This window comes from Heloderma suspectum, chromosome 1, assembly GCF_057233095.1.
Source record: "Heloderma suspectum isolate Gila_16-S chromosome 1, 16-S_ref, whole genome shotgun sequence".
Classification (NCBI taxonomy): Eukaryota; Metazoa; Chordata; class Lepidosauria; order Squamata; family Helodermatidae; genus Heloderma; species Heloderma suspectum.
This window is the reverse complement of record NC_139458.1, coordinates 12322232-12338299: the sequence shown is the minus strand read 5'-3', so window position 1 is coordinate 12338299 and position 16068 is coordinate 12322232. Positions and strand designations below refer to the sequence as shown.

The 16068-nt window shown below is 43.6% G+C and overlaps 1 protein-coding gene across 3 annotated transcripts in view; it reads right to left on the bottom strand.

Annotated features, from left to right (window-relative positions):
* The window catches only part of DAAM1 (dishevelled associated activator of morphogenesis 1), a 244376-nt gene that overhangs the window by 28918 nt on the left and 199390 nt on the right, over positions 1-16068 (bottom strand). For all 3 annotated transcript variants that reach the window (XM_084835994.1, XM_084836010.1, XM_084836003.1), the window contains exon 15: positions 11988-12095. In XM_084835994.1, the coding sequence (XP_084692120.1) occupies positions 11988-12095 (108 nt within the window). The remainder of the gene's footprint in view (positions 1-11987; positions 12096-16068) is intronic.

The following is a 16068-nucleotide window of genomic DNA, read 5'->3' as shown; positions in this document are numbered from 1 at the left end:
TCATTATAATGCAAACCAGGAGGCACGGTAGAGGGAGATTAGTTGAAGGGCACCGAAGTGAAGAAGCATGTGAACTCAGAGACAGACGACAGGCAAGCCAAGCTGTTGGTACGCAAGATGCATTTTCATTTATCGGTCATGCACATTTTCACTAATACACGTTAAAAAAATGGAACCTACACCTAATGAGGGCTTAAGCAATTATTCAGTCTCCCAAGAGCTCGCTTACACAGCCGGAGATGCCTTGGCCTGTTTTGGAGCTGCAGATTCAGAATCTTAAGATATTTTAGACAGATGCCGGTTCTTATGTGACTCCTGTCACCTAAGAACTGTCCAGTATACCAGGCCAATCTTGGATTAAAAACATTCTTGCCAGGAATTATCATCAACAACCTACATTTCTGTATAGCTAAGATAATGGCCATGATATGGTGCATATGCATTAAAATACCTGGTTAAGAAGCCCTGGTTTCTCTGAACATACCAGGTAAGAACTGAAGTGTAATCACACACAACTGTACTGTCAATATTTCCTTTGCCAACTAATTCCTAGAGGCGGCAAATTTCTAAGGGCAAAGTATGAAATGGAACTTCCAAAATGGGAGAAGTCCCAACAGAAGTGGAGAAAGTAATGCCTGCATTTTGCTAAGTTAGAATACTAAATGTAATCATTCTGCATTTGCTTAATGGCTCCTCTTTCTACTGGGGACCTGTAAGGTGTTGGATAAGTCAGTGTGCGTGTCTGTCTTTAATCCAGGCTACCGGCCATAACTTCTGCAATCATGGTAGATGAACAATGTGGCTCAAAGGTACCATCTAGGTGCTGTATCAGCCTATCTGAGCATCCTGTCACCTGACTACAAGGGCCCAATCTTAATGCCTTGAGTGCCATTTTTGGCAGAATGGCGGGCTACAAATAAAATAAATAAATAAATGTGCCAGGTCCTATTATGCTCTGGAGGAAGAGATCCTCAGTCGGAGTAACACTTCTAGCATGAGGACTGTGGAACTCCTGTTCGCTTTTCCCAGCTACTGCCTTGGATCTTGACCATTGCCTGCCAGGGTTGCCCACTGTCTTCACTTTTGCTGGGGCCCAGCCGATACCAGTGTGGGTCCCAGAATCACCTGCTCCTGTGCCAACTCCAGAGGGGGGTGCACTTTCTCATTTGGAGGGGAGCCCAGGGAGATCAGAGGCAAGGCATTGATGCATAGCATGACTCTTGTGGCCCCTTTCTGGCTGGTTCCCAAAAGCTCTGTAGTAAGGCTGGTGGGTTATGATCTTTATGTAGATCTTTCCTTCCTCCTCACTGTGAGCATGTTCATCATGATTCAAGCTGTCTGGTATCCAATCACTAGGTTCGTGTGTGAAATGGAACTAAAATGGTTTTCGGAGTACAAGGAAGAGATAACTGGCTTCAAAATGGTTAAGAAGCAAACACTGTCCCACCCCTCACTGCATTTTCAGAGTATTTCAAAAATTGGGCCAGCTAGTGAAGATTAATCCTTGGCAACCCCATCTTTGCATGCTCAATTTTCAGCTTGGCTGATAAACCAAGGTCTTGTTGACCTTGGCAGTGCTGGAAGGATGAGTATGGTAACCAGATGAGCAGTTTCTCTGAATGTGCTAGATACAAATGCTGCTCACAATTCACGAACATGAAATGCTCACGCATCACTATGCATTTGCAGCTCTCTGAGACAGTATGCCTATGTATACCAGTTGCTGGGGAACACAGGTGACAGGGCTCTCTTGCAGTTATGTTCTACCTGTGGGTTTCCCCCAGGCAGCAGGTTGTCCACTGTGTGATCAGAATACTGGACTAGATGGACCTCAGTCTGATACAGCAAGACTCTTCTTCCGTTCTTAAGTGGCTTTGGATCCAGTGGATTCAAAACCATCCCAGACATGCCCTGGAGCAGGCCCTTCCAAAGGCGGAAACATTACTGGCAGGATTTTCATCCATACTGGGGGCACTGTATGGCCCCATGGTGGGGCTCCTCCCTACCCCATCTTAACCTCCAGTGGGAGTAAGGATTGGTCTTTAAGTTTACTAGGGTTCTCTACACGGTGAACACTTTTCTTTTGCGCATTTGTACGTACAAATAAATACCAATATAAGGGCTTGAAGCTTTAAATCTGTCAAAATAAAGTTTTAGTTGCTTAATATTGGCTTCCAATATTAATCTGTGAAGGTGAATTTTAATTTGTGGGACTGCAAATTAAAGGCATACAACATATTAAATATGACCTTTCCCTCTACAAATCTGTGCTAACATTTGTTTAATAAATTATACAAAATAATCCAAGAACTTTCTTTAGTATCTCTACAAGGCAAGCTTTGCTAATATGCCTGAGTTTTTAAAAAATTCAGTCTATCCTCTGCCTTTTAATCAGTTCACAGAAGTGATGCTTGCAGGAATTTAATCTTTGAGAGTTTCAATATGAACAGACCTGATATGAGCGACCTCTTGGACTGATGTGTAGATGGGAACAATCCACAGGATTTTACAGTTCTTGGGATGTTGTGACACAATTCTCAACAGTTTAAAAGCATCAAACTATGGCTGCGTTCTTACATAACACCAAGCCATGGTTTATGCTAACCATGGTTTATTACTTTAGCCATGAATTGTTTTACAGATTAGCAAACAAACTGTGGCTTGTTTTCCTGATTTCTGCTTTGTTTCTCTCCTGCCCATTTTGCCAACCTTTCAGAGCAGCTTTGTTTTCAGGGTACAGGGTGCCTCTGTTTCAGGGTGGACAGTGGTGCAAACAAGCCACAGATCTGGGTTCAGACATCACGACAAACCATGGTTTAAACAACCCAGATTTCTTAAGCAACAAATCATGGCTTCTATTTCTGGTTTGTAGCTGGTTAACAAACCAGTTTGTTTGCGGAGATGGGTTCAGATGCAAACACAAGCTAGATTTCAACAAATTACACCATGGCTTAGAGTTATGTGTGATCCAGGCCTATGTTTAGAAATGCATGAGAGAAAATATGCTTAGAAATATGTATTTTGAGATGTTAATATACTATTTAAACATGTATTCCAATGCAATTTTTCATGTGGATTAAATAACAAATTGTATATTAATGTGGAATAGGATATAATTCACTTATGGGCAAACACTTGTTCCCTAATTATATTTAAAATACATTCCCATATTTTATAGTACCGGTCAAGGTAAGGTTGTGAGCGACTAAGCCCTGTTGCTTTCAACTGGACTTTGTTACAATTTTAGGCCAATTGGGGCCTGCGTTTACTACTGGCCAAACTGCTGTGTTAAGAAGAAACTGTAGGAAAAGTGCATTCATTTGTAATCTTAATACGAAAGCCCAATCTCTTCCTTCCCACCAGCCTCTGGCTCATGTGCTCTGATGTTTTGCTTGCGAGCTCTTAGGGCCTGTGTCTGACTCAGCTCCAATATCATAGCTGAAATTGGCCTTTAATTACACAATTAGCTTAAATGCCACAGAAGATGGATGCCCGCCCTTGTCCTATTTCTCATTAGTGAGTGGTTTGGGGGCAGAATACTTCGCATCCATCTGACTGTGCCGGTTCCTGGAGGGAAAAGAAAGAGATGCTCACAAAGAGCAGGCAAAAGTATGCTGGCAAAATGCTGTAAGCACTATGGAAATTGCTCATAAATTCAGTTCTGTGGGGATGGACTCTGTGCATACAACTATCTAGCTCTAAGCTTTATTGCTATAACTGTGTGTCAGAAGGGAGGATGTTCAAATATCTCTTTATCATAAAGGCAGCCTAATGAACATGGGATACACTTGGCAACATGGAGCTCATTTAAAACACCCCCCCGATCTGCGATAACAGGAGAATTTTACACATTACTCTCTCCCCTGCCCCCACTCCAATGCTAGAAATTGTATTAAAATAGAATTGATATTTTAATATAGCACTTTTAATTCACACCATTACTTACTGTGCTTGCTTTTTCGTGCTACTTTTTTCTGGGGAGAGGAGTTCCAGAGTGCAGCAACTCTCATCCTGACAAGCACATGCCGATACTGAAGTAACCATATTGACTTTTTTGACACATTTTGAGACGATAAGCCTCTAAGATGCTGGGACAAACCTTAAGGCAGCCTCCCCCAACCTGGTGCCCTCCAGATGTTTTGGACTTCAGCTCCCATCAGCTCCAGCCAGCATGGCCAATGGCCAAGAATTCTGGGAGTTGTAGTCCAAAATATCTAAAGGGCACCAGGTTGGGGGAGGCTGCCTCAAAGAATGTTTCTTCCCAAGTGACCTGATCTGCTTAAGATGCAGGGAAAAGGCCTTGCTCAGGGTCCTCTCGGTTTGGAAGATTAGGCTCAGAGGAACATATTGCAGGGTATTTTCTGTGGCGATCCTATCATTGGGAATCCATTCACTTCTGAGATCTCCCTTAGGACTGCTTCAAACATTGGAAGCAGCACATATGACTTTCTTCTCCCTGTGGCTGTACTTCAGGGTCATGTCCGAAAGGGGAAAGGGGATGTTCTCCCAACACAAGGAGATAACACATCATCTCCCTCTTCACATGTCACCCAAAAGAGCAAGTACATCTGCTGTGGTCCTCAATCCAACTCTTCCAATATTCCACATCACCACATAAGGCATGCATTTGATAGGGTTTGCTGTTGTAGATGCGATTCTTGCTTGTTTTTGATTACCAATATTGTTGTGTATGCTTTTCATTTTTGCTTTGTTGTGCATTAAATTGTTTAATGGTGATGTTTTTATAGAGTACTATCAATCCAAAATTAAGCACTTTCAAGTCCCATTGATTTCAACAGGAGAAAATTAAGCAGGTGCTTTACTGCCCACATTACAATCAACCAGATTTGATAGCCTGTTTGGACGCAATGTGCTCATCATTTTCCATACATTGCTTTGAGCAATTTTAGGAAAACAGATACATTTTAGTCATACAGCTAAAATACTGGCATGCTTTATTGGCCTGATACTGTTCTACCTTTAAAAATGATTATTGTCTCTTACAAGGTCTGAGAGGCCCATTCAAAGCAACAAAATCAAACAGGTGAGGCCCCCCTTGATTTAAAAAAAGAAAGAAAATCAAGTGAAAGTGTCAAGAATGTAAATATCTCTTTAGTTTAAAACTTGTGTGGAAGAGCTGCTCTTCCCTTCCCTCTTGCTACATGAACATATTTTTGTGGACAGATGGTGGCATGGGGCCAAAACCTACCATGAATGGCTCCCCCTCCTCTTTTTTGTAAATAAGCACGCAAGGGTTTGTTTTCACAAGTGCAGTAGCTGCTTTTCGATGTTCATGGCATTTTCCCTATGCAAACATTTACAGATTCAGAAGAAGGATTTAGTTTACCTGGGGTTGAAGACAATTTTAGTGCCTCAGGCAGAAAATCCAAATGGGCCCCATCCCAAATTAATTAACATGGGATATGCAAACCACAAGATGTTCTCTTGCACAAGCTGTTGGGATTTTGCCCTGGCCCTGGCTCAGTGGGTCTTGCTGCCTCTGAACCAAAGTTTGCTCCAGCTTTTAGTTGGTATAATGTACAGTCGAATTCAGCAGTGGGAAGGTGGCTGTCATGAGAGTGCATCACTGTTCAACTGCTCAGCTAGTGAAGGGCGAAACGAGGCATAAAATTCAAGAGTTAGTACGCCTTATCTAACAGCTGCATTTCAGACTTGAGCTGTTTTCTGAGTTGTTACCAGAGAAATCTTCCATGGGAAACAAGCTAGAGGGAAAGAGGGATGTTTAGAGAGATGTTTTGGCTGTCAGCATCTGCCCAAGAGGGCAGAGCCAAAATGCCCTGGTTTGACATATTAATTGCTTATGTGTCAGGTTCATTTGTCAGAGCTAAGTAATTAATAATGGGCTTAAGAGGCTCTGCTGGTGTCTACGTCTTTTATTATCTAGAACTCTTCTTCCTCATCTGCAATGGTCTTCCTTTGCCAAACATTTTCTGCCTGGTCTGTTCATGCTTCCAGAGAATCTTGTAACCATAAAACTCCAAACTGGCAACTAATGCTACACAAGGAATTTGGGACTTTGTCTGGTTCCCTGACTGAGAACAGACACTCTGTCTTTACTGCCTGGTACACTTTCCACCTGGACTTTCCATCAATAGGACTACCGAAAAGCTCTCTCCCCTGGACTCGTCATCACTCTGGACTTTTGTCTGTTGAACTTTGCATTGTTAAAACCTGCTGTGAAATAGAATGCCAGTCTTCTCATAGACCATGGCTTATTGTTTGCCATGAATTGAATACTTTTGTCTTTGGTTGCCCAGAATTCTTTCTGGTCTGAACTATTCGTGACTTTTAAGACTGTTGTTTTACCTTGACACCTGCACATTAGAGATTTCCAGTGCAAGCTCCGTTGCTGGACCTGATATCTGCTGGTATGTGTGTATTTTTAGCCTTGTCTGGTTTTAGGCTGGTCTCCTGAACCAAGATCTGCCAGGGGCCCTTTTCAGTAAAAGTTCTGAGGGGAAAACCTCTCTGCTGCTCAGGACTCTTTCTTGTCTAGCTAATTCCTGAAAACCTGGACTTGCGTCGACTTGGGCCTCAGCAATGTGAGATCCTGGAGTAAGGAGCATTTCCAATAAGCTGGGATTCTGCCTTGTCCTGACTTATTCCTGTATCTTTGAAACAAGTCAGCTTGGGGCTTCTGTGCATAGAAATTCTGCATTTGTTTGGGACTGTTCCATCTATGGCTCTTTGGCCTACTTTATTCTTGAATCCCTGCACTTAATTCAGCTTGGACCCCTGCAATTCTGTAAAAGGAACTACTCTAAGAGCAGGGACACTGCTGGGCTGTAACTATTCTTGACCCTAAACCCGAATCAACTTGGGGCTCCTGAGTATGGAGATCCTGCTTTTGGGAACATCTCTATTTTTGCCTGGGGCTCTAGCCATGACTCCTCTTGAATTGTGAACCATAGTCTGTTTTTGAATCTTGAATCATAAACCAGGATCTCCAAGTGCTTTGAACCCCTAATGTTCTTCTGAAAGATAAGTCTCAGACTATGACTAAGCTTCTGGACTGCTCGTTAATCTAAGCCATGGGCCATTAGCTTTCAAGTTAACTGATTTGTAACTTCTAAGATTAAGTGCAGTGACTTCTGAAGACTGCTCTATGTCACCTGATTCACCTTTGAATAAAGCTTAGTCACTGGAACTATGTCTCTGTCATTGTGTCCTACTACAGTGAAGAAGCTACACCTTTCCGACACAAGCCTAGTTTAAAGAATTTATTTAAAAGATGTATGTTCTGCCAAGCAAACCCCTTCTCGGGCTGCTTACAATAGCCTGATAAAATACGAATCAAATGTAATCATAGATTCATGGAACCATAGGGTTACATTCAATGGCGTCTGTCTGGTAGTGGAATTGACATTCCTGGAGGAATGGATTTCCCATTCACACTGCAAACATCCCAGATCACCCACTGGAAACACCCACTGCAAACAGCTCCAGAGGGTTGGGGGGACCCGCAGACCAGATTTTGGTGTGGATGCATAGGGAGGTGCAAGGGAGGAGATGAACGATGTCGGATGGAGCACATAGAGGTTGGCGCAAACTACTGGGGATTATGCTAACTGAGGCTTGGACTGAAGAATCTCCTTATGGATCTTGTCCCACAGGTTGGATCTGCATCTCTAACTCTCCTGACTTTAACAGCACTGAAAATCCTCTTTCTGAGAAAGCAGCCTTATCTCAACTGATGGGCCACTTCAGAATTTGCTAGACTCCTCAGTTCATTAGCACCGTTACATTTGCATTCTTTCAGTTTAGGAGAATTCTTACATTATGGTATAGAAAGCCTAATACTTCTATGGTTCCACCGACATTTTAATACCAAAGCAAGCACCAAATATTTTGATTGCAGAGACAATGAAAGCAGTATTTTTACAGGTTATTTTGTGCTGCAGAGGACAGTGATACATGAATTTGCAACAGGAACTGAAGCTGAGTATGAGTGTGTCTTTTTTAAAATTGTGTCTATGTCCTCTAAATATTTCAGTTTAAATTACTGGGGAAGTTAAGCTATCAAAGCAACCCAATTGATCTGAATACTGATTTGCATTCAGATCAGTAACTGGAATGCTGCTAGAATCCGCTGGAAATAAGTGCTTCTTGCACAAAGTCACACTGAAATAAGTTAAGTTGCAGAAGAGCATAGCAGTGTTCATTGCATGTGGTACAGAAGGGAAGGAAGGGCCACTTCACACACGATGGCATTCTTCTAGAACAGGGGTGGGCAACATGCAGCCCATGGGCCACAACTGGCCTGCGCAGGCCACCAGTGGAGCCCACCACGGAAACCCTCCCCGCCACATTCCTTCCCTGTGTGTACAACCACCCTGCTACACAGGGCGTGTGAGAAGCAGACTTGGGTGATTCTGCTGAGAAATGGGCAGCAGGGATGACTCTCTCCAACTCTGTTTCCCAGTAGAATCTACTCCCAGCAGCCCATCAAACAGCTGTTTGGCAGGCTGGTGAGATCATGATTAGTGGGAGGAGGGTGAGAGTAAAGCCTCTTCCTCCTCCTATAAATCATGATCCAGGCTGCTGGGATGGGAGGGACAAGATTACAGCCTCCCCCACTCCAATCCCAGCGACTTGAGTCATTATCTCTGGGAGGAACAAAAGGCTTTCACCTCCTCCTCCTCCCAACGATCATGATCCACATTGTTGGAATTGGAGGGCGGGGGGAGAGAAGCGCCCGCGTGTTTTTGTGACTGTGTGTGGGGGAGAGAAAGTGTGTGTCTGTGTGCGCGCATATGTGTGGCTCGGTGGGCAGCAGAAGTGTGGCCCCCAAGGGGTTCCAAGGACGTAAAATTGGTTCCTGAAGCCCCCAGGAAGTAACAAGTCACCTGTGCATACATCTGCATATTCCATGAACACATGTGAGCTTAGTATCAGGTATACCTGCTAGGAAAACAGGACTGGCTAGATCTTCCTAGTGGGCATAGATTGAGCATGGGAATCTACATAAGACATGCATAAGACCTCTCAGACAGTGCAGGCTGGAGGCTCCAATGTCAGTGGGGTGGGGGGGAGAATCCTCTCTGGGTTTCAGTCACAACCAGTCAGAACTCTAAAGGAGCTATCCAAGATGCTTTGTGAAGCACCCTGGAGAGCTCCTTTAGAGTTCTGACTGAAACTGAGAGAGGATTCACCACCCCACTGACATCAGAGCCTCCAGCCTCCACTGTTCTCAGGTATGAATTACATCATGTGTGAAGCAGCCCTAATACCCCATTAAATGCATTCAGCTTCCTCAACCTAAGGGATCAGGTCTCTGTTTCCTGGTGAGCAGACTGGAGGTGACCATATAGTGATGGCAATTTCCTGAGGGGTAGCTATGTTAACTGTGTGTTGCAGCAAACACAACAAAGAGTCTTGTTAAAAGACTAACATAATTATTGTGGCATATGTTCTTGTCGTCTGTAGTCCACTTCATAAGATGCATAAAGTCTTGCTCCGAGTTATGGATACACGCACACACACACGGTTGGTACCCATGCCAATGCCAAGAAATTCCTGGAGATCTACTTCAATACACAAAGTTTTTCCCAGCTACTTTCCCTTGTACACCTAGGATGACACATGAAATTTTTTGTATATTTGCTTTTTGCTTTTTTTAATCCAATATGACACTGGTTAGATGTGGGGCCTTTGAACACATAAAGGTTCAAGATTCAATTCTCAGCATCTCCAGTTAAAAAGATCTCAGGGAGTAGTATTTATTTTATTTATTTAAAATTATTTTAGGCTGCCTTTAAGGGTAGAACCCTATAGCCTAGCAGGGCTAGGAAAGACTTCTACTTGACACTCTAGAGAGTAGACAACACTGGGTAGATGGCTCAGTTGTCTGGCTGAATCAAGGAAGCTTTGTATGTTCAATTTCAGCCTCTGCCAAAAGCTACACAACTGTCCGACGCATACGACTTCAGCATCTCTCAAGTACCAAGAGAGATGAAGAGAAGTTTCTCTTGCAGCAACTCTTTGCAGACTCTAGTGCTAGATAACTCTTGACATCCAACTAAGTTCTCAGGCTGGAGGCCATCCCTCCCTAGATTAGCATCAGGAAGAGATTAAATGTGCACCTTCTAAAGGGCTTACTTACTGACGCTGCTTTTTCCCTTAAAGTGTTTAAGTCTTCAGCCTTTAGAACACCAAGGGATTACTCCAGCAGGCTAGATGAAGACGACTTATAATTCCTCAGCAGCTTCTGATCTACACTTTGCTTACTTCGCTATCTTTTACTTACACACACACACACACTTTGGTTACCTACACTTCAGATTCTAGGAATGAATTCCTTCACTTTAAAAGGAATCCAAATAAAAGGGTGAATTCACACCAATTTTTCCCAACTGAGGAAACAATCAGGTAGCAAAACCAGTCATGAACACAAGCCAACCATGACTGTGAGCCTCAAGAGAAAATTCAGATAGCTCCTTGTGGCATAAGAGCTTTAAAAAAAAACATTGTAGTCTTATTTTTTGTTGCAATTATATGGCAAGTTGTTGCATACAACCCTTTTGCTAGGTGTGCATTTTGAAAAGCATACATGAAAAGTATACATGGCACAGGAAAAGCATACATGGGACTAAACCTGGGCTGGGCAACCTCTGGCTTTCCAGATGCTTTGGCCTACAATTCCCATAAATCCTAGCTAGCGTAGCCAATGCTAGCTATGCAGTGCTAGCTGTCCCAGAGTTCCTCACCCTTGGATTAAAGTAAAGCTGCTTGACTTGAAATAAGTCCTGCTAAAGTGCTCATATGACATCCAATTCGCACTTTACATAGGAAGTACAATGGACACACATGTTTATAAACATGGCGGGGGGGGGAGACTGCAAATGCAGTTCAGGAGTCTCTGATCGATTGCGTCTCCTTGATGTGCGCCCTCATGTGTTTACCAGTCTGCAATATCTGTGTACACTCAAATCCATGTGCTATGTAAAGTGTGCATTGGCCCTGAATGTGCCCTTAAGGAGAACATAAATAGTCTCCTGAACAGGAAGGATTTGACTTCAATAGGAACAAGACGTGTGTTTCCCTCTGGTTGCCTGAGAAATGAGAAGGGGGACTATTGTTGTGAGATCCTGTGGACTGCCTAAACTTGCATAAAAGGCATTTCGATATAGGAAAGTGTGCAAACCAACATGTAGAAGACCGTCACTGACAATATCCATGTGCATTTCAGTTTGTGCACATGGAGTGAAATACACATGCATACAATTGCGTTCATGAATGCATGCAGCATTCATGAAGAAGAAAAAGGTTGTACATATATGTGGGGGTGGGGTGGGGGTTGCTTAGGGTTGTACCACTGGGACATTTGGTGATTGCTAGCAGTTTGAGTTGATGGTGCAGTCTCTACTTGTTCTTCAAATTCTAGTTTAATCAGCTACCACTTGGAAGAACAATGCTTGGGTATAAATAAGAATTGGCAACCATGAGAATGCCACATGCTTTTGTAAGGAAAAGGGCACTGTTATTCTTCCCCTCTTCTCCCTCATATCTATTACCATTTTTAAAGTCACTACATTACAGATGATTAAGAGACAGCAGTGGCTTAACTAAAGAAATAAAACTACTATTCAGATATACATATCAAAGACTTGTTCTTAACAGTGGAAAAATAAATATTCACATGCAGCTTCATCTTGGGTTAGTCTTTAGCCATTCCCAGCAATGTTGTTTTCCATCTTCATTATGTGAGCATGCTTGGCCACTAAAACGCATGGTCAGGTGGCACACGCTTTTGCTATGGCTTCCGCAATCAGACCATGAACCAACACACTTGATTTGAAATCACAAACACTGGCATGCCCCCGAGCATTCAAGAAACTAAAGCCAACATGACAAGTTAAAATGGTGTTATACACAAAAATAACGAAGATGATGATGAAAAGGTACATTCCAAATATCACCCGATGGAGGCAGCTGGGATTACTTGCACATCTTGGACAGGCACTTACCTGCTGCCTTTGATAAGCAGAGAATGTTCTTTCGAGGTCTTCAAGATCTAGCACTTTAAACACCTTTGCATCGTCAATGCCAGTCCACACAGTACCTTCCAACTTGTTCTGGGGGATGGGAAGAGGATGGGAGAAGCATCACTTTCTCTATGTGCTACATTTTTGTAACAATCGAGTGAAAACATAAGCTACATGAACAGCGCTCCTTGGCAAGGTCACCCCTAAAAAACACATACAACTTTTGATGTAGTTAGCAGAAGAAAATGTGAAGTGACACTGATGTATCTCTCTCATCATTTCCAAACATATGAAATAATTTTAAGTTCCAGAGAAATGGAGTCCTTCCAGAGTGATCCATAGATCAGGGACATAAAAGCAGCTCTGCTGGATCAGACTAAAGAGGTCTAGCATTCTGCTTCAAACAGGAGCCAGCCAGACGCATATGGGAAGTTTCCAGGCAGGGCAGAGGAAAGAGCCCCCCACTTCTTCCGAGCGTCTAGTAGCCATAAGTATACTCAAGCTGCTCCTGGCTTGGACAGCCACACCAGGCAACCAACAGATTATGGGAGCCCAACCCAAAAGACTGCAGGGAAAGGTGTGAGAGTAGGTGGGGCAAAGTATGACTAGATAAGACCTTTCTGGAAGCAAACGTCCTTTCTCCTGCAATGGGTTGTCATGGCTAATGGATGAGCTGCATCTCACCTCCAGAGCGGGGTCAAGGAGATGCAATGGATAAAGATGATCCATTAACATGTTGTTGTTGTTCAGTCGTTCAGTCGTGTCCGACTCTTCGTGACCCCATGGACCATAGCACGCCAGGCCTTCCTGTCCTGCGCTCTCTCCCGGAGCGTGCTCAAGTTCATATTCATTGCATCGGTGATGCTATCTAGCCATCTCATCCTCTGCTGTCCCCTTCTCCTTTTGCCTTCAGTCTTTCCCAGCATCAGGGTCTTTTCCAGGGAGTTTTCTCTTCGCATTAGGTGGCCAAAATATTGGAGCTTCAGCTTCAGTATCTGTCCTTCCAATGAGCACTCAGGGTTGATTTCCTTTAGGATGGACTGATTTGACCTCCTTGCAGTCCAGGGGACTCGTAAGAGTCTTCTCCAGCACCACAGTTCGAAAGCATCAATTCTTCGGCGCTCAGCCTTCCTTATAGTCCAGCTCTCACAGCCATACATTACTACTGGGAAAACCATAGCTTTGATTAGACAGACCTTTGTCGGCAAGGTGAAGTCTCTGCTTCTTACTATGCTGTCTAGGTTGGCCATAGCTTTCCTCCCAAGGAGCAAGCGTCTTTTAATTTCATGGCTACAGTCACCGTCTGCGGTGATCTTGGAGCCCAAGAAAGTAAAATCTGTCACTGCTTCCATTTCTTCCCCTTCTATATGCCAGGAAATGATGGGGCCAGATGCCATGATCTTCGTTTTTTTAATGTTGAGTTTCAAACCAGCTTTTGCACTCTCCTCTTTCACCCTCAACAAGAGGCTCTTTAGATCCTCTTCGCTTTCTGCCATTAGGGTGGTATCGTCTGCATATCGGAGGTTGTTGATAATTCTCCCAGCAATCTGAATTCCGACCTCTGATTCATCCAACCCGGCATTTCTCATGATGTACTCTGCATATAAGTTAAATAAGCAGGGTGACAATATGCAGCCTTGTCGTACTCCTTTCCCAATTTTGAACCAATCGGTTGTTCCATGTCTGGTTCTTACTGTTGCTTCTTGACCCTCGTACAGGTTTCTCAGGAGACAGGTAAGGTGGTCTGGTACTCCCATCACTTTAAGAATTTGCCACAGTTTGTTGTGATCCACACAATCAAAGGCTTTAGCGTAGTCAATGAAGCAGAAATAGACATTTTTCTGGAATTCTCTTGCTTTCTCCATGATGCAGCGAATGTTGGCGATTTGATCTCTAGTTCCTCTGCCTCTTCGAAACCCAGCTTGTAGTTCCGGTAGTTCTCGGTTCGCATACTGCTGAAGCCTAGCTTGTAGGATTTTGAGCATCACCTTGCTGGCATGTGAAATGAGCACAATTGTGCGGTAGTTTGAACACTCTTTGGCGTTGCCCTTCTTTGGAATTGGAATGTAAACTGACCTTTTCCAGTCTTGTGGCCACTGTTGAGTGTTCCAGATTTGTTGGCATATTGAATGCAGCACTTTAACAGCATCATCTTTTAGGATTTTAAATAGCTCAGCTGGAATACTGTCATCTCCGCTAGCTTTGTTGTTACTAATGCTTCCTAAGGCCCACTTGACTTCACTCTCGAGGATGTCCGGCTCAAGTTCAGTGACCGCACTATCATGGCTATCAGGGACATTCAGATCTTTCCTGTATAGTTCTTCTGTGTATTCTTGCCACCTCTTCTTAATCTCATCTGCTTCTGTGAGGTCCCTGCCTTCTTTGTCCTTTATCATGCCCGTCTTTGCACAAAACGTTCCCTTGAGATCTCCAATTTTCTTGAAGAGATCTCTAGTCTTTCCCATTCTGTTGTTTTCCTCGATTTCTTTGCATTGTTCATTTAAGAAGGCCTTCTTGTCTCTCCTTGCTATTCTCTGGAACTCTGCATTCAGTTGGGTATATCTGGCCCTTTCTCCCTTGCTTTTTGCTTCCCTTCTTTCCTCAGCTACTTGTAAAGCCTCATCAGACAGCCACTTGGCTTTCTTGCATTTCTTTTTCTTTGGAAGGATTTCGTTGCTGCCTCCTGAACAATGTTACGGACCTCCGTCCATAGTTCCTCAGGCACTCTGTCTATCAGGTCTAATCCCTTAAATCTATTCCTCACCTCCACTGTATATTCATCAGGGATATGATTTAGGTCATACCTGAATGGTTTAGTGGTTTTCCCGACGTTCTTCAATTTAAGCCAAAATTTTGCAAGAAGCAGCTCATGATCTGAGCCACAGTCAGCTCCAGGTCTTGTTTTTACTGACTGTATGGAGCTTCTCCATCTTTGGTTGCAAAGGACATAATCAATCTGATTTCGATATTGACCATCTGGTGACGTCCATGTGTAGAGTCGCCTCTTGTGCTGTTGGAAAAGAGTGTTTGCTATGATCAGCGTGTTCTCTTGTCAAAACTCTATTAGCTTTTGTCCTGCTTCATTTTGTACACCAAGGCCATGCCTGCCTGTTATCCCGGTGATTTCTTGACTTCCTACTTTAGCATTCCAATCCCCTATGATGAAAAGGACATCTTTTTTTGGTGTTAGTTCTAGAAGGTGTTGTAGGTCTTCATAGAACCGATCAACCTCAGCTTCTTCGGCCTCAGTGGTTGGGGCATAGACTTGAATTACTGTGATGTTGAATGGTTTGCCTTGGATTTGTACTGAGATCATTCTATCGTTTTTAAGATTGTACCCCAGTACTGCTTTTCCCACCCTTTTGTTGACTATGAATGCTACTCCATTTCTTCTAAGGGATTCTTGCCCACAATAGTCGATATGATGGTCACCTGAATTAAATTCGCCCATGCCTGTCCATTTTAGTTCGCTGATTCCCAAGATGTCGATGTTCAATCTTGCCATCTCATGTTTGACCACCTCCAGCTTACCTTGATTCATTGATCTGACATCCCAGGTTCCTAAACAATATTGTTCTTTACAGCATCGGATTTTCTTTTCACCACCAGACACATCCACAGCTGAGTGTCCTTTCGGGTTTGGCCCAGCCGCTTCACTCTTTCTGGCGCTACTTGGAAATACCCTCTGCTCTTCCCCAGTAGCATATTGGACACCTTCCGACCTGAGGGGCTCATCTTCCGGCGTCATATCTTTTAGCCTTGTGATACGTTCCATGGGGTTTTCTTGGCAAGAATACTGGAGTGGGTTGCCATTTCCTTCTCCAGTGGACCACATTTTGTCAGAACTCTCTGCCATGACCTGTCCGTCTTGGGTGGCCCTGCACGGCATAGCTTATGGCTTCACTGAGTTACGCAAGCCCCTTCGCCACAACAAGGCAGTGATCCATGAAGGGGTCCATTAACATACCTCTTGATATATTCAGAAAGTACATACTGGAACTGGGCTCCAAACAAATCAGGAAATGAAGAACGAGCAATCAGTCAATTGATCGATCAAGCAAGC